This window comes from Emydura macquarii, unplaced genomic scaffold, assembly GCF_026122565.2.
Source record: "Emydura macquarii macquarii isolate MOO-44397 ecotype Brisbane River unplaced genomic scaffold, CSIRO-AGI_Emac_v2 contig_1551, whole genome shotgun sequence".
Lineage (NCBI taxonomy): Eukaryota > Metazoa > Chordata > Testudines > Chelidae > Emydura > Emydura macquarii.
The window spans coordinates 3,258,064-3,277,293 of NW_027131688.1; the positions used below are offsets into that span (position 1 = coordinate 3,258,064).

Below are 19,230 nucleotides of genomic sequence, written 5' to 3' on the forward strand. Positions count from 1 at the left end.
GCCCTGCTATGGAGAACAGGAAGAAAGACCCCCTGCTGTACTCGTTGGCAGATTTACAGGTGGGGCAGGTGCTTGCTGAGTGAAACAGCAGGGCAGGGCTTTCTCCTGTGTACCTTGTGCCATGAGGGGGACAGGGCATTACAATGGGACAAGACAAGAATGGATTATGGAATTTTTCTCTGTTGTAAAAAATATTCATATTTTAAAAATCTCAATTGAGCATGTTAAGTTTAACATTTACACACAAAGAAAAATGCACAACTTTTAACTTGTGTGCATGCATGGTTATTGACACGACAGATCAGTATTGTATTTTATATGCATATTTACACACAGGGAGGTCACAGTATCACTTGGGTGAGTGTGGTGAAGTGTTACAGTTTAAGACTACAGTATAAAAGCCTCCTCTGATGTGGCTTTGGAGAAAGGACTCCAAAGTAGCATGGCAGACAAAGGTCAGGAAACAGATTTCTGAAAATTATTCTCTCTCGGCTTAATCCATGATTGGGAACCTCAGACCTAAAATTAAGCCTCAAGCCCCTTAAGGGAACAAATTGAATGGATGTCATGGTATTTAAAAGTAGGATTAAAACCAGAGTGCATTTGCATTCACCATCCAGCCAAAATGTAAAAATAAAATTCTTTTTCCCCCAGATTTATTTAGTAAACATTTCACATTAAATGAAATACTGTTACAACAAATTGTTACAGAGCATTATCACAATAGCAAACACATATTGAGAATATTATTAAAGAACAAGAATCCAAGTTATTCAGCAGATTTTTTTCTTGAACTCAAGTGCCACTTATGTAAACGATAATGAAAACAAAATCCTGCTGCTAAAAAAGGTGCACACATGAAACACTGTACATACATAGAATTACATTTCTCATCTGAAACTCACAACCAGACTACTCCTCACAAGTCAGAGTACAACACGGTGCTCTCTGTACAATTGTTCCAAATCCTGCTAAAAGTTAAAATTCTCCTTGGGTTTAAAGTACAGCACAGCACATAAGGCAAAATCTAGGAATTATCATCCAGCTCTTTGAGTTTTCATTCGACATCAGGAATTTAAGGCAAACTTGGAAATTTTTGCATCGTTTCATATAAATGAATGGGGACTTACAGATGACAAATTCACAAAAGCAACATTTAACTTATCTCCAATAAAACAGTTAACCATTTGTAACATCAGAGATGTATATTGGACACATTTGTCCCCTCAGAGATTCAAACGGGATATTCCAAAATCAAAGCATTTCTAATAGAAACGTCTGTCAGGAAACTTGCATATGGCATTTTATTAAGTTTCTTCTAAACATCTGAGTGAAAATCCAATGATTTTATGCACATACAAACTCTCAGCTATTTTAAAGTGCTTTTTAAAAAAATAATTGCGTGATTAAGAAATAGAACTGGATGATAATTTAAAGTTGCATGACATCTTATTTGAAAGTCTGAACTTTCAGATTGCATGAAATATGGTACAGGCTGTAAGAGGTTTATTTATTTTAAATGCTAAACTGATAGCTGTGTCCGATCTCCCTAAAACCGAGCACTTTGGTGAACAGCACAAGCAGCGCCCAAAACAGAAAGTGAACCTGGCATGATTAGTTTACATGATCCCTAAACTTGACAGACTCACAGCACATCTGAGTGTTCTGCATCTTACTTGATCCACTTATATCAATATCCAATCTAAACAGATCTGCATCTAGAAACAGCAGGATTTTTCATTAACTATTACTTCTTCCATTCTTAACATCAAACCTGCATACTAAAATGTTGCTGCGACTGGTACTCTAAATTTAGCAATAGGCTGCATTACCACTTTACATGATACTGAGGTTATGTCTGTTTAATCTCACTTAATTTCACTACAGCCTAAATAAAGGGAATAATGTACATTGCACTTGTAAAATGCTTTGAGATCTTCGAATGAAAGGCGCCATCTAAATATTGACAAACCATCACCATGCCTGTTAGGTATGCATACTGTTCTCTTTCTATTGAGACCAGACCATTTACATCTGTATCTTGTGCCACTTTCTACACATCAATTTTGTTCACTAATGCTCCAAATGAGACTTAAGTCTGTATTTTAAAAAACTGTATTCATGGAGTGCTCTTGTAATTAATCAAACTCTTCAAAAAAAAAAATTCAGTATATACTGAATTACACAAAAAACCTGCAGCCCCTTCAAGGTATAAATTCATCAATTAAACAAAAAAAAATTTATTTTTTTTTGCAAACTAGGTTCCTAAGCATCTCTTTGTTTAGGTGGGGGATAAGATACTCCTTCATTCACAAAACCAATGGTATCGCTATGAAATTGTAACTGGAAAGCAGAACAGCATATGTAAACATTCAACTTGGGTATTTACCTGAATAAAATGAAAAGGCAGCCTAGACAGCAGACTAATATGATTTTGGTTGTGGCCAGTTCCTAAAACTGCTTTTCTCCACACAAACATTCCATGTACAACAATGTAGCTACCTGTCACCTATCAACAGATTAGCTGGAATCATTCAATTATGCTATTATTGCTATATAACTAGAATAAGCAATAGGTCATTCAAATAAGCAGCGTAGAAAATGCTAAATTTGTCCTTTGTGTTTGCTTATCAATCCTGCTGAATTCTACCAAGTTAGTAAAGTATGAAGAATATTTCAGGATTCCATCATTTGTGCAAACATCGATAAAACAGGATTATTTTTTTATGGTTAAAAGAGTTCTCTCATTGTTTAAGTCTGAATGTTAGTTTATGGAAGAACAAGGAAAACTGCAGTTTGCCTGGCTGCAATTAGTTTTACAGGAACTCAATAAATGAAGTACACCCAGAACACCTCATTTTATGTACTTATAAATGGCTTTTTAAACAATTTTGTCAAACATTATTGCACTTTCAAGAATAATAGTATGTGGATTTTAAGAGAGCGAAGGGAAACATACATTTAATTATTATGTTAAAATGGGGAAGAGGGAGAAATAATTCCAGAAGCAGAAAAATGTACTAAGTACCAGGATTGGCAAGTACATGGACAGGCATTAGACCAGAATGCAATATAAACATGATTCCTTGCTCAAAACAGAAAGAAACATGTAGTAAAACATACTACAGTAACCTACATTACTATTTATTCAGTTACTTGTTTTAAATAATGGTCATCACGCACAACCTCACTTTTTATTTATCCGCCCAAAGCGTAACTAACTTTAGAGCGATCACTGAAGTAGGCGTCTTCAGATTCCAGTTTGTCACAAGAACCAACCTTCAGTATTCAGTTACACCGGATATGTGCATAGTATAAAGAACTATGTCCAGTGCTTTGTATTCAGTGTGATATTTTTTAAAGGCAAGACTTGTCTAAAGAGGCAGAGATGCACTCTTTTCAGTCCATATTAAGAAACTTTGTGAAAACAGGAATATTAAACTAGCTCAACTAAAAGAATGGAGAGTATGTGGTGTTATTATTGACATTTATCATAGGCACAAATTAATCAAGCAGACAGAGAGAAACAAACACACTAGAACAATCAAAACAAATCATGCTTTATACATACTGCACTAGATTGGTGACAGCCTTGTGGTAAATCCTACATTTAGCACCATTTTGATACCTGAACACTCTGTAAAAGCAATCACCCATTCTTAAAAAAAATAAGTTACGAGGAAATCTGAACAAGTCCGCTAGGGCCAAGGATGGGATGGACACATCTTTCTAAATATTTACATCCATGCTGTGAACTTTGCTGTGCTACTTAAGAAAAATCAAGAGATTGTTGATGAATTAATGGTTTAAAATTTTCTTTGCATTACGATTACAAACACACTGCAGACTAGGTAAGTAATTTCACCTAGCATTAGTCCATCCACAACAAAAATTTAGGGGAAGGTTAAAAAGAGTCAGTTGATTGCAGTTTGTTTTCATAGATTCAAAAATATAATAAAAGGCGTTAAACTTACCTTAGAAATGTATTAATTTAAATAGTCACCAATTATAATTATCCCTAGCCCAAAATACATTAAGCAGGTGACAAAGGAGAGTGTACAGGCAACATACATGGCATTTACTATTTACAAACCTTGAGATTCAGAAACCAGGCAGCCCTTTAGTTACTATTCATAAAAAAGTTTGAGAAGCACTGGCATTTTCTCCATATGAAGACATAGCCAGATAACTACTAACGAACAGTCCAATCATACAACATACTCAAGTCTCTCTCATCCCTAGCACAGTAAACTGCATGTTTCATAGTCGGAAGAGGTAAAAGCTCTAAAAAGTGAAAGGATTAGATGTACTATAAAAGTTTTCTAATCCTATCTCAGGTATCCTAATGTCAAGATAACAATTTCATGCCACTAACAGGATGCAGTCCATACCCTAGATTGGCAACAAGTCTTCCATTTGTTTTGCTTTGTGTAATTAATAACCAAGGCCAATTTTTTGGGGGGAGAGGAGAATCCAACTCTTATGTCAATCAAGTCTCCACTCCATTCCTCCAACTCCAGAAAATGCAGCTTATGATCTCCATGAATTGGGCATCTTTTCAAGCAGAAAAAGTTCCATCTTCACATTAGGTCTACGAGTTCACACTTTTCATCAAAGTGCCGTCAAACCAAAATTGCATCGACAGTACATCATACCAGTGGAGTCCAGCCATGTATCTGAGATAGGGTCATATTTCTGTACAGTGTTCAGATACGATGACCCTGAATGACCTCCAACTACATAAAGGTAGTTATCAATTACGGCTGCACCAACTCCTATTAAAGGGGAAAAAGATGCAAAATTCATTAAGTTCTGCTAAATTATACTTTTATTTTTAGTCATCCAAAATGTGTTTTTTAAAAAGGCTGCACGTGGGTGAAAATCTGTGCGCCATCAGATCTATGTTTCCTTTCTTGAATCTCCCTGTAACCTTACTCAACAAAACACTGACCTCCTCTCCCAGTCAGACAGGGAGGAAGGGGCTATGCACTGCTGAAACAGAAATGACTATTTGTCCATGACCAACTGCTTAGGGTATTTCTACTCCCATGTTTAGCCTCGTTCATGAAGATATTTAAAATGACATATATTCTACCCACCAATAGTAGTGGGGTTTTTTTTTTTTTTTTTTTTTTTAAATAAATCTTGGTCAAGGTTCTGCCATCCTTTGGTTGAAAAGTATTTGAGTCCCCAGCTAGTCCCCACTGACTTCAAAGGGACTACTTGTGAGTACTACTCAATGGGAGGAATTGGGCCATTTATGATTATTAGGTTAGGAAAAGAAATGCGCTAGCAATGTATTCACACAAAGCAAAAGATAAACCCAATATTTAGTCATTTTTTCACATGACATTGAATTGTTTCTTTGATCTATTTAGGGAAGAGACACTATGCTCTGATGGCCAAGTCCCACATCCATAATCTATCCAACCTTCTATCAAGGGAAATTGAAATTTTGTCTCTAAGGACACCAGAATAATCTCTTGGCATTCTCAACATTTCACACATTCCTTACCTGTTCTGGGTTCCTTCATAGGTCTACACACAGTCCACTGATTTTGATGCGGGTCGTATCTCTCAATGCTTGACAAGTGAGACACCCCATTGTGTCCGCCCACTACAAAAATGAAGCCCAGCATGACACCAACACCAAAGTTTATCCTTTTATCAGCCATTGAAGCTACTGTCTCCCATGAGTCTTTACTTGGATCATAACGTTCCATGCTGCAGACACAAATAAACAACTTGTAAGCCTTGGGTTTTAATGACATTTGTTTGCACTGATTTTTATACCATAAGAGACTTATCTGTATTCATCAGGGATTCCTAGCCTGCTTATGTCAACTGAAAAGCTTGCTCCATTATGTAAGGCAACGAGGAAAAAATGTTTAGGCTAATGGAAAAATTCTGCAGTAGGCTGCTTTTCACAAAGAAACTCTGAAGCCAACATACTCAACAACGGAAGGATCAGCCCCTCTCAGGAGGATCCTCCAGCAGTTGGCACAACTGAAGATTCAGCCCACAGTATTGCCAAAAACAGTTTAAAAAATTTTCCCTCATGGACACACAATATAGTTCAGCCTGTCCTCTGTAGTTATAACCACAGGATACATTTTGACGTGAGACAAGACAAAGTACGGGGCTGAGGGTTCTTGTGAAGGAAAAGTGCTACTATAATTCAAGTAACCACCACCAAAAACAGGTCATTTGAACATTTCAAAACTCCGCAATGGAATTTAACCAGGAAGTCTGTCACGCTCAAGATTTCCCCATCTTGCCCCAAAACCAACTGAGACTGGGCCAGGGCGGGAGGGAAATGGGAAAGAATTATTCATCAAGAATGGCACCACAGAGGTTGGAACCCCAGTCACTAAACAGTAACTGAGGATGGGAAATGTCCTCACTCCAGGGCAAATTTGAATGTAACATGCAGTCCCACAAACCATACCTCTCCTGCACTGGAGCTGTGCAGGACAGAGTGGTTACTACGCACACAGGAATGCAGCCATACCTTGCCAGATGTGCAACCTGTGGCATTGGGGGAAGGACAAAGAGGAACAAGGAATCAAGAGTAGGAGTGCACAGAAGGCAAGGGGCTTTTTGACACATCAGTCAGCTTACTCTACCTTCCAGGGCTTGTATGACCCTGATGACCCCATCAGAAACAAGGTCCATAGATAATGAAAACAAAGCCACTCATTAAAAAGAGAATTTTAATACAGGAAATATAGAAATACCTGTCACAATGTCAGTAACTCCAAAATGTGGGTGATGCTGAAAATTCCTTCGTGACAAAGGAAGGGCTGTTTAAGATGTGAATGCACGAGAAGAGTCAGACTACCATAGCTCTTCAATGCTGAGGTGTGTTCTTAGTGTTTTTTCCTTAAAATTTACACTGGTTTAATACTTAAATATGCTTCACATTACCCTAGTGAAAAGAGTAACATTCCCCCGATCCCTGCCAACATCTAACAGAACTTACCTTTAAGAGACTCGCGCACGTCTCGTGCATTCACCAGACGAACAGCACCTCCTTTGTCACAAACTAGGGGCCTGAGCCTTTCGCCATTTAATTTAGTGCCAAGAACTTCAACAGCAGCAGAACCAAACCGCATGTCAGCAGTGCCCAACTTGTCTGTTTTACAGATCGCATTCAATCATTTTAAAGAACACCAGCAGTGCTCAAATGGCCAGCTTCTCCATCTTTTACTCATCATCCTGCGGTTTAAAATGAGGCTTTTTCTCCTAGTTTGCTTTTTGAAGAGAGATGCCCAGCTGTTCTGCTGCTTTGTTCATGAGGGAAAGTTTGCGTAATCTGCACCCTAGGGCACTAATTCTGGAGCCAGATCATAGATTTCACAAAATTTAGGACCAGAAGGCACCATTATATCATAGTCTTTACCTCCTGTATAACATGAACCATTGCATTTCACCCAGACACCCCTATGTTGAGCCCCATGACTTTATCCAAAGGAGATTAAACTATCGTGTGCCACAGGCAGAGAATAGGAGAGACTGAGCTGCCACCAACGTCCCTGCAATGGCAGGGAATTGAGTGATGCCCAGACAATCCCAGCAGGTGATCCCTGCTCCATGCTGCAGAGGAAGGTGAAAACCCCCAAGGTCCCTGGCAACCTGACGTGGAGAAAAGTTCTTCTTGATCCCAAAACTGGTGATCAGTTAGACCTAGAGCACATGAGCAAGACACACCAGCCAGGCATCTAGAAGACGATTCTCTGTATCATTTCAGACCACTGATCCACCCTATCTGGTGTCCTATCGTCAGCTGGCCAGTCTGATACGTCAGAGGAAGACAAACCAAACCAAACCAATTCTGGCCAATTGTGCATCAGGAAAAAAAATCCTACCTGACCGTGCAGGTGACTGGCTGAAGCATGAGATTTGATTATAGTCAGTATATTAATACAAAGCTATAAGTGTTCTGAACACACTGAGGGCAATGCAGGCAATCCTGTTCTCATCATGGCTCAGAAAGTAAGGGGCTGGACAGTGGATTCATAGATTCCAAAGCCAGAAGGGAACATGGACCAAGATCCATGTGGCGAGAAGCTGGCCACTGAATGGAGCACTGCTGACTTCAGTGGAACTTCTTATGGGTGCACAGTTCCACCCATGTGGATCTGAATGCAGGACTAGGGCCTGTGACTGTGTTTGGTTTTGTGCTCATCCCCCTATCCTGGAACTTTATCGTTAAACTAGTCTAAGGCCCAATTCAGCAAGGTACTTAAGTACCTGACTAACCTTTAGCACATGTGCAATCCCACTGAAGTTTCAATTTAAGTATGTGCTTGAGTACGTTCCTGAACTGAGCCAAAAGCATCAGGTAACGGCCCTTTAGAATCTGCCTTTTTCATACTTTGGGTAAATACCTAATGCCTGAAAGATGCACCATGAATAAATATTTGGGAACACCATTATTCTGGAACTTTAGCTGGAAGGTGGTCAACATGTATGTTTTAAGAATTTAAGAATAAGGCCAGTAGAATTAGAGAGGACCTGGGATCCCAAAAACATGGTTTTACATTTACATCTTCAAATTGTTAGCATCAGGCAAGTCTGGAACTTTTTAAGCATTTATATTTTTCTCTTAAGATTTGTACAAAAGAAAGAGCTGAGTTCTTAGCTAGAACACTTCAGTTGTATATTAAAAAAAGATTCCCCGAATGAATTCTCAGGTTGGTGCTACAGAACAAGAATTAATGAGACCCACTGTGGATTACTACTAGCCTTGCTTAGGAACTTTTACAAACAGCTTCTGAGCACAAGGTAAATATTTATTATCACTGGTTTTCCAAGTTCATAGTATTTGGATCCTGCAGACCTCAAAAGTACGTACCTGTTCATGTGGGCTGGACCATAACCACCAATGGCATATATCATTCCATCCAAGACAGCAGCAGCAAAACAACTTCTTGTTTTACTCATGGGTGCCACTGGCTGCCATCCCTTAACCTTTGGAATGTATTTCTCTACTGACTGTAAATAAGATTGCCCATCATAGCCACCTAAGGCATACAGTTCTCCTGCTAGAACCACTACTCCAAGAGTACTTCGGCTTTCATTCATTCTTTCAAGAGATGTCCAGGTATTTGTATCAGGATCCCAGCATTCCACTGAATTCTCATGTTTTCGGTAATTGATGCCTTGACACATGTGGGTTGCAATCCCTCCTACAACATATATTTTCTGGTCCAGAACACATATTCCAAATTCATAGCGGGGAATGCTAAGAGGTGCCAGACCTATCCAGGAGTCATTCTGGGGAAAATACATCTCAACACTGGAGAGGAAATAGAGAAACTGGATTAGGTGAACAGGCTGTACTCTCTGAAGTTTAGCTAAGTCCTACCAAGTTACTAAAAGTTGTATTCATTTGTTAAAGAGTGAAATGTATGTTTCATACTCAAGGCCTGATGTCTTTTCCAGGGGCTTTAATGGGAGTTGGATCAGGCCTCAAGTGATCCAGATCCGAGAATACTGAGCATTATATAATCATTTCACACTCATTGAATATTGTGTGTGAGAGGTTACTCAGTGAGTTCCTCTACATATACAGGTAGGTAGAGAATGTTCCCAAAAGCCACTATGAAAATATTATCCTATATGCTCACCAAGCCCAGAAAGTATTAAAATTGCCAGGGGAAATCCTGCTTCAGCAGTCTCTGGGCCAGCTTCAGACCCCAAATGAGACTCCAGTGCCACAGCTGGATTTTTCCCAGACCTTTATTTCTTTGACAGTTACAGAAAGTAAGAACCCAGCAAACTCTGTCTTCACAAAAGGTTCAAGGCAAGAGACTGATAAAGATAATATAGCAAATATTACAGCCCTGCAGGAGAAAACACTCCATGCCGCAGAGTGGGGTGGCCCCATTTCAACTACCAGCTTTTGAAGCAGATATCTGCATTTGCTCTTCCCCCTCCCACCTCTCATCTTGAATTTATCAGAAAAGTTAAAACAAATAAACAGATAAAACAAACAAACAGCTCTTTATGTCCAGATGGATTGTTTACACTCAAGGACTTTAGTTTAGTCAATTACAGTAGGGGACAGGAAAAGCTCCCTATTCCACAGCATTTGCTAAAAACTTGAGAACAGCAGAAAAGAATGGATTTATGACAAAAATATTGAAAAGGGATTAGTCTTACAATTAGTACTTCACTTCGCAGAAGAATAGCCCCAGAGAGAATATCAAAAAAAGTACACTATTTGATTTAATAGAAAGCCACTGGAACGCTGGATTAAAATATCTCCTATCCATAAATCTGTGAAACTGACAATTTCCCACCACTGACTGTCTTCTGTGTCAATAGTGGTTTTCAATTTATCACTTGGCTTCAGGAAAGCTGTTTTCAGATCAAATTTGGGAAAGTTAAGAAATTCAGTTATATCTATATTAATCATATGCAGATTTACGGAGATATATACATAGCTACAAAAATAGTTACCTCAAAAATGAAAAACTTCAAGTGACATGCTAAAATTTTCTTTAAGTCATGTAATTGTGTGAGTTTGGTTTCAAGTTATTTAACAGGATATTAACCAGGCATTTCTACTTTAAGAGCTGGTCTGAATTGTGACAGATATTACAACCCCATCCAGTATCTTTAAGGGTTATTGGATTACATTTATAAATGATTTGTGTGTGACTGTGTTCTACTCTGGGGGTGGGGGTGGGTAACCAGTGCTCCCACAGGAACTGAAAACAGTGGAGGGTGATTAAGGCCAGTCACTGAAACTAAACCACACTAGAGAGGTACTACCCACTGGAATGGTTTGCATATACTGGTTGAAGCTGGGTTTTCCAGTGACAAGACAAAGAAAAGGCTTTTGGTATAAAAGGTTGTGCTTGAACTGACACACAGGGCCTTCTGTCTGATCCAGCAAATGGACAGGAGCTCCTGACCAAGGGCCCCAACCCTTTCAGAAGAGTTGGAAAGATTTTGACCTACTAGAGCCCCATAGGACTGATGGGTAGCCTCTGGTAATATTTTAGCATGCATATCAGAACGTCTATTGTTTTTATGTTTTCTCTGTAAGGCTTTCCCCATAGGAATACGTGCGTTTTACACAGAGTGAGCTGTGCAGTAACTGACAATGCACTGTTCATAGCCCGCAGAGAGGAAAGCAAAGCACGGGCGTTTGGGCAGACTGGTTTGCTGGGCTATCACAGTGTGGGCAGGGAGCTGTGCAACCTTCAAACCCCAGTCAAGAAGGAGAGAGACATGGGTCTCCACCAAAAAGAGGTGACAGCTGGGAGCTGGAAGCCATATGTGGGTGCCCTCGAGGGACCATGGAAGGGGAATACAGGTGCAGTTACCAAGAAACTGTTTCATGAATAGTAATCACATTTGTCTGAAAATGTTAATGTGGTGTTATAAGCAACACCCATACCAGAACTGGAAAATACCACAGAAGAAGTCATGTTTCTCTCTCTCTCTCTCTTTTTTTTTTTTAAACACTATGCTTTGTCTATCTAACACAACCCATAGAATATGATCATCGGGGTCTATATTCCTAAGGAGGGATCTTGTGCCACCTGTCAGTTGTCCTGTCTCTAAGGTGGGGGGAAATTACATTTGTCTCCCTCCTCAGGTAAGGATATGAACCCTTGCTCAAAAGAAAAGAAGATATAGTGTAATTAACCCCAATTTGTTACAGGTGAGACAAACTCATGGTCTCCACCTGGCACTCAGCTAGCACAACTGGCTTCTCCTAGGCCATGGGAGTGACAGCAGCTGTTGCTATTAGCGCTGCATCATCTCACCCTCCCGCATTCCTTCTCATCCAATTCTAGCTCTGCGCTTTGGAGCATGTTCAGTGCAGATGGAATGTTGTATTTTAGCAATACGGTGCTAGTAAGCTCTCCTGTGCATATGCAAATTACAAGATTCAGAGGCCAACACCAATCCCAAATCTTGTTGGATTTTCATGGGGACAGCAAAAGGCACATTTCTGGCCCCAGGATCACCCCACTGTTAAATTTCAAGTTCTTGTTCCAAATACTGGCGGCACTACAGCTCTTAACAAAAAATTATCCAACCATTTATTTGAACTCAGCAGTCCTATTCCCCCCCCCATTCTTAGAAACAACAGAATTATTTTTGCTAAGGCACACACAGTATGGAAAATTTCAGACTGAAATGGTTTTAAGCAACTGAAAACAGGGGCTTATAAGAGAAAATATAAAGCAACCTTAACTAAAGGTATAGCTATAATACTTATAATCAAGAATTTAAAGCACTAAAAATAACTTACAAAAGTCAGACTCTCTCAATCATCATTTGAGAAATCCGAGTTAGCAGTCCCAATTATACATTCTGGTTAAGTACAAGGTCTGTTTTATCCCGTCATTAGGGTTTTGGGGGGAGCAAATCTAAGCTACATTTTTACTATTTGGCAGTGTAAAGTGGTGATTGGTGAGAGAAATAAAAATTATATACAGAGTAAAAACCTGAAAGGGCACCATGGTAAAAATGGAGTGAAAATACCTGTACTGTTAACACATTTCATATTTAAATACATGCAACCCAAGCTATCTACTAAGGTTTGCAATATTTTACACTGTATAAAAGTTCTCAGCACAAATAGGAAACACGTATCAGGGAAGATCAAATACCAAAAATAGAGAGCACAGTATGCTCATTCCTGTTCCTCTGACTTTTAAAAAAATCTGATTTTTAGTGATTTGGATGGTCATGAAAGGAGATGCTACACTGACAATCTCAAGACTGAAGCCCTTTAACCACACATAGTACAGTTACAGCCTAAAGACTGTCTCAACTCTGACCTGGAGGGACATGTTAATACATAACCTGTTAACCCCCTTAATTTCACCAATACTCCTTACCTTTCCAAACAAGCGAATAGTCCAGCTTTTCCTCCTACGGCACAAAGTACTTTAGGAGCACAACGTGGTCGTGTCATCAACACAGTCTGATGGGAAAGTCTGTGCTCTGGCATAAAGTGGTATTTCAGGGCTTCATTCAGTAGATGTTTACAAGTATGGTCATCACGAATAAGATGGTTTGCTTCATACAACCTAGTAAGAAACTTAACACTCAGAAGGGGCAACCGGACACAGTGTAGCAGCTGTGCTAAGTACTTCTGTCGCTCCTGCACATCATATTTGATCCAAGACTCGAGTGCATAAAAAACTGTCTCTTCTGTGACAACATTCAAACAATCATTTGAAACAATTTCATCTAATTCAGCATGTGTAAGCTCAAAAAATTCTTCAGTCTGACAAACATCTTCAAAATTTTGACAGATGTATTTGTTGGCAGCCAAGTAGAGGTCATGGCAGCCATATGTCTCTGCAAAACGAGAAATCCCAATGCAATTGCCAGGATCTAGCTGACTTTCAAGAAATGTGCAACATTCCTTTAGTACAAGTTTGATCTGAAGAAGATTGGCAGCTGGAAGAAGTGACTCTACTGTGTCCTGCGAGATGAATACAGTCCCTGTGTATGCATACTCCACTATAGCCTGCAGTGCTGCCTCATCAATACACTGGAACTCCACCTCAGAGTTCTCTTTCTCTGAAAGATTTCCAGTGAACATGGCTTTGAAATATGGGCTGATGCTGGCGAGTACCACTTTGTGTGCATGGATCTTGACATCGCCAACTCTAAGGATAATGTCACACAGCTCGTGATGTTGGCGAAGGAGGTTCAAGCCCTGCAAAAGCTGTTCAGAATGTAAATGGGTTAAGTTGGCAAGCATGTAGCTTGGAGACGACTGGTCCATCTGTGACAAACAAAATTTTAAATATGTTACTCAGGGTTTTATTTTTAAAAGAGTTTCATTATCTGTTTTACTTAAACATCTTAAACCATTAAACAGACAACATTTAAAAAATCAAATTTATTTTTCATCATTCATGCTGTTATTTTAATTACTGCATTATGGTCCAATTGGACAAATAAAACCAAAGTTTTGCTTTCTGATTTTCACAAAGTACTTTTCTTATGTACATTTAAAGTTAAAGATATTCTTATTAATATTGGATTTAAAAAACAAGTTTTTCCTTTACTGTATTTTGGGCCTAATCTTCCTGATGTGTTTAAACTGAGGCTTTTCATCAACTAAACCCTCAACACAACTGCAGTGGTTGGAATAAAAACAATTAATAGACCATGTTCATTTTAGACAGAGCTTTGAAGTTCATAAACCTATCAAAGTAATGTGAATTACAAATCACTGCCCTTTTCTGTCAGCTTGATGTACAAATGCCGTCCTTTGTAGAAACCTGACATTCATCTGAACGCTTCAAGCGTGGGTCAATGAGCTTTACTGATAATTCTCTTTCGTGAATACTGAGCAAACCTTGTGAAGAGGAAATAATTACTACACATGTCCTTGGAGGACAGCAGGTGACATGCACTCTTCAAAATTTAATATTCTGCAATGAGTTTCAGAATCTTCCTCCTTCCTTCAGAGGAGCACTGGGGAGGATTTGTTATTTAATATTTAGAAAGTGCTTTGAAGATGAAAAGTTCTCAAACATTACTAAAATTAAATTATTGTAATTTTAGAAAAGAATGAGACTGCTCGTTAAATTTATTCCAGCATCTCTTATTTCAAAATCATTTTGACAGACATTTATAAGGACTCATTCTGCCTATAAAACTATGTTTCTTATTGTGGCAGACTGACAATATCTTGAACAAACCTTATGGAATTAAGATAAACGTTACTGAATTAAATTAAAGATTACTGAATTAGGGTTAATACCTTTGGGGTCCATTGGATTAAAATGCAGCTGTGTGTGTTATTGAGGCATTGAATGTACCTTCTCTAGAAGGGAGGAGGGATGATATTGGACTTCCTCCCTCATCAACCCCTTGATGCCACCCCCTTGGAAAGGCTCTCATATTCTAGTTCAGATTGGCTTCTCTGGGGACCAATGGCCAAAGAAAGGGGGTTTCGATAAATAGTCTGGTTTTAAACTGGCTCATGGGCTTTCTTCCTCAACCAGCAAATGGACAGGACCCCAGTCTACAACGGACCTCAATCCTTAGGGCAGGGTTGGGAGAACTGGGTGCTTGTTCTGACCTGAAGCTATGGTGAACTCATAACCACAAGGAATCCCCTTGGGTGGGTGGCTGAAGGACTGCTCCTGCCAGAATCCATGTTAGGGTGATGTATGGTAAGCTGATTAGCATAGGTTCTTCTATTGTTTGTAATATGTTTTCTTGGTAGCGCTCGCACAGCATGTGTGGTACCTTCTAACTATAGCAATTACATCTATGTTAGCCCTCTCTGAAGTGAAAGTAAGCAGTGTCCTTTCGAAGCCTGTCTGTGCTGGGGATAACACAGAATAGGCAGGGAACCGTGCAGCCTGGCAAAACCCTGGTCAAAAGGGAAAGAGACGAAGGTTTCCACCTAAAAAGGCAATGGCTGGGGAGCTGCAAGCCTGAGACTGGGTGCCCTTGCTGGACCACTGAGGGGAAATACTGCTGCAGTTCCCCTGAACAATGACTTATTAATATTATTTATTAAGTAAATATAATACTCCTAGTCTCTATCTTGAGTATATTTTTTTTTGTTAGTTATTGGTTCATAAACCACTGAAACAACTCTTCTGTTTACTATTATTAACTATATACTATTTACAGTATTATTAAATCTGTGGTTAGGAAAAAGTGTCAGGCTGCTAAAAACTGAGCTGATGGAATTTCCTTCTCCAGATAACTATTAGACAGATTTTACCCCCTCTTAGGCTACATCTAAGTGTGCTTTACCAGTCTGGGAATACTAGCATAATATACCAGCAAAGTGCTCCTAGTGTGGATGCAGCTATACAAGCTTTGTACCAGTATAATAAAACCATCCCCCGCAAATGAAAGAAACTGGTAAAAGTGCCCATGTGCCGGCACAGCTGCATTCACAGTAAGGGTGTCTGCTTGCACAAGCTACATCAATCAGGAATCACACCTCTTCACACCCTTGACCAATACAGCTCTACTGGTAGAAATCCATAGTGTACTCCTGACCTTACACGCTGAAAGCCTACTAAAATCAATGGGATTTGGGGAAAAATTTGTCCATTTTCGATTTCACCAGCATTAGCCATTTATTCAGGCCCAGATGCTGCCAGTATCATCCATAGGGGTTATGCACAAAGGAAAGAACAAACTTCTAAACCTAGCTATTGAGCCTAAGAAAGGATGATCAACCACCTGGAAGGAAACAACATTTTAAATTGTAAACTTTTCAAGCATTCCATTAATCAATGTGTCCCCATTGTTATACTACCCATTTTCACCTCTTCCTTGTTCTGCTTGTTTAAATACAATGGCAGACTCTACAACTGTCAGATCATGATCCAGTCTTATTCACATCCCCCGATAAAATACAGATGAACACTGTGCCCATCAGATTTCTGAATTTTAAATAAATCAGCTTTCATCTGTTAAACGGACTATAACACTTCATAATTTTGCTTCTTGTAACCTTGTCCTAAAAAGTCACTGGCAAGTTTCTCTTCACCACTTTTACAACTCCCTAACTGACACCTAATTTGCCAGTACTGTAAAGTACTGAATCTGGAGGGAGACAATTATCTGCCAGTGTTTAAATATAGAACATAGCAGTAGCTAGCAAAGAGGTTAAGAATTATAATCACAGTAAAAACAATTTTCTGTAGGAAAATACACAAATTTACCCCTTTCCTATTATAATCTTGTATCAGATTTTTAAGAAAAACCTTCACCTCAATACTCTGAAAACAAGATTGTGACAATTGGTCATTGAATTTGCAGTATTCACAAGGTTAGTGATGCAATCTAGCAGCTAAAAACCCTACTTCTTTTCTTTTTATTTCCTTTAGTTAAGTGTATTTGCTTAGAGTGATTATTTTTCTTTGCCTCACTTCATAATTTTACTCTAGAAGTCTGTAGAATCCAGTAGACACATGAAGCTAACATCATCCTGAAAGACGATAGCAAGAGACTCAGTACCATTAGTATGATATGGAATAAGTCCCAGATTCTGCAAAAACTTGCATGCGATTGTGTGTGTGAGAGCAGTCCCACAGAATTAAATGTGACTACTCATATTTGTGTTTACCAGCCATAACAAAACCAGTGATCCTCAAATAAACATCAATGCACAGAATCTGTATCTCTTTACTACTTTGTTAGGCATGAAGTCAAAACAAGGTACATTCAATAGTCAGAGAAATGTGTCTATTCAAATAACTTGCACTTACCAAAGCATGGTAGTGTTCCTATAAAAAATTTAGATGAACTGTTGAGTGTTAGTCCCTTATAATGACAAAGTTAAAACTGAAATACAATAAATACCAAAAGAATTATTGTTAGGAAAATCAGGATTATGTTGGAAAAATTGAATTAAATGTGCTTGACCTATAAATTAACACCTTTTACAAACACTATTATGTAATGACCCTCAATTATCTACATGGAACTCATAATTTTCTTTACTTGGGAATAATAGGAAGTAAGGGCTCAGGTGCTTATTCCAGGTCAAGGGAGCTTTGAAATGCCTCCCTCATATCCTCATTTGTATCATAAAATCCAAGAATCACAGCAAGTGACCATCTAATCCTTTTGTTCAGTGGAGGATTGTTCCCTATCGCAATTCTAAAGCTTCACCAAGTTTAATTTTAAATTTCTCAAGCAACCACAATGCAGTAAATGTACACATATACACCCCCCCTTCAGTTGCAAATTAACCTTGTGTGTCAAATTACTATGAAAAAATGCCATCCTCAACGCTGTGTAGCATAAACCTTCTTTGTGCATCTTAATTTTATTCTAACTCTGATATAGATCGTGATATAGAAAAGGGAATATGAAACAAATAAACCACCTTTTCAGACAAGTTTACAATTGAATAAATTAACAACAAATTGCCTCCTCTTTAACTCCCTCCTGACACGCAGCTTTGGAAAATATGCTAACATGACACACAAACGGCCTTTGGGTACTCCTACAATACAAATAAAACTGTATATTGACAACCTCCTCAACGGATGCGTTAGTTGAGTCCTAACACAGGCCTGGTCCATTTCTAGGTTCTATGAACACATCATAGGACACTGAAGACATAACCACCCCTTGTCACCTTCAGACTGGATTACTGACTGTCCTCTACTTACAGCTATTCTTAAAGACAGCTCTGAAGAATCAGTTACAACAGAACGCCTATCTGCTTGGTGAAGTGGCATGATGTTAGCACGCTGTACTTGTTTTGCCAGCGCTGCACTGCTTCCCCATCTACGTCCAGGTACGATACACGATGCTGGGTTTGCTCTAAAATGCCTCATTTGTAAAGCTGGTTGGCAAGTTTCCAATGGAACATTCTTCCATCAGAAAACGTGGATGCATCAAAACGGTCCCTGGTGAACTGACAGAAGCCATACAAGTCTCCAGTGAAATCCTGCCTCCTTTTCTGCCAGCTCACCCTCCTGGCTCTTGGCAGCCCCCGCTCCAAGGAGAGTTTATCAGGGCAGCCCTGAGCAGACACAAATAAGGGGATCCAGCTCTGCAAGAATACACTTCTACCTGACCTGCAGTCCGTCCTCCCTCCTTCAGACGTACCCGCACGCCCACTGCCAATCAGCTGTTGAACCCCTCACCCCAAAGAGCTCAGCAGGCGGTCGGTCAGCCCCGTCTGCCCTCTAACAGCTGCTCCAGCAGCACCCCGGGCTGGCGGCTGCTCCAGCCCTTTCCCGGCGAGGCGGCCGGGAGCACACCGCGCCTGCTACCGTCCTGTCACCCGGCGCGGCGCGGCGCGGCACGGCTAGCCGCGGGAGCGGGTGCACGGAGGGTTTTACCTCAGGCGGCGCCGTGCCGGCGCTGTCACACACGCTGCCGGCGCCACTCCGCCACCAGCCCCCGCTGCTCCGCCCGCCCGTTACTGCGCCCCGGGGATGAGCCGAGCCGCGCCCCGCCTCAGACCGGACAGCCCGCGGGGCGGGGCGGGGCGCAGCACGGACGGACGGACGGACAGCCCCCGCGGAGCCGGCTGCCCACCCCGCACCGGGCTCACCTGAGTCATGGAGGCGGCCGGAGCCCCGAGGAGACCACGGCAGCCACAGGCCCCTCGCCTCCCGTCAGACACCGACACCGACCCCGACCCACAGCGGCCTGGCGTCACTTCCGGGCAGCCCGACCCGCCGCGCCGGAGCCCTGCCTTCCCAACGGCCCTTTCGGCGCGGCCGCCATCTTGCGCGTCACGTG

At 40.4% G+C, this 19,230-nt stretch overlaps 1 protein-coding gene across 1 annotated transcript; it reads right to left on the reverse strand.

The window, feature by feature from the left end:
• Positions 1–418: 418 nt before the first annotated feature.
• Positions 419–19,150, reverse strand: KLHL28 (kelch like family member 28). Its single transcript, XM_067554701.1, has 5 exons — positions 19,040–19,150; positions 12,870–13,768; positions 8,858–9,301; positions 5,516–5,724; positions 419–4,775 (listed from the first exon to the last, which is right to left on the reverse strand). Exons 1-5 carry the CDS (start codon positions 19,046–19,048, stop codon positions 4,612–4,614), a joined length of 1,725 nt encoding a protein of 574 aa, XP_067410802.1. The 5' UTR covers positions 19,049–19,150; the 3' UTR covers positions 419–4,611.
• Positions 19,151–19,230: the final 80 nt, after the last annotated feature.

What these genes read in the sequence shown, in the direction of transcription:
- KLHL28 (XM_067554701.1), bottom strand. An exon ending in CTATTCGCTTGTTTGGAAAG is followed by an intron (nt 9,302 to 12,869) that starts GTAAGGAGTATT and finishes TTTCCTCTCCAG; the next exon opens with TGTTGAGATGTATTTTCCCC. An exon ending in TATGAAGGAACCCAGAACAG is followed by an intron (nt 4,776 to 5,515) that starts GTAAGGAATGTG and finishes CCCCTTTAATAG; the next exon opens with GAGTTGGTGCAGCCGTAATT.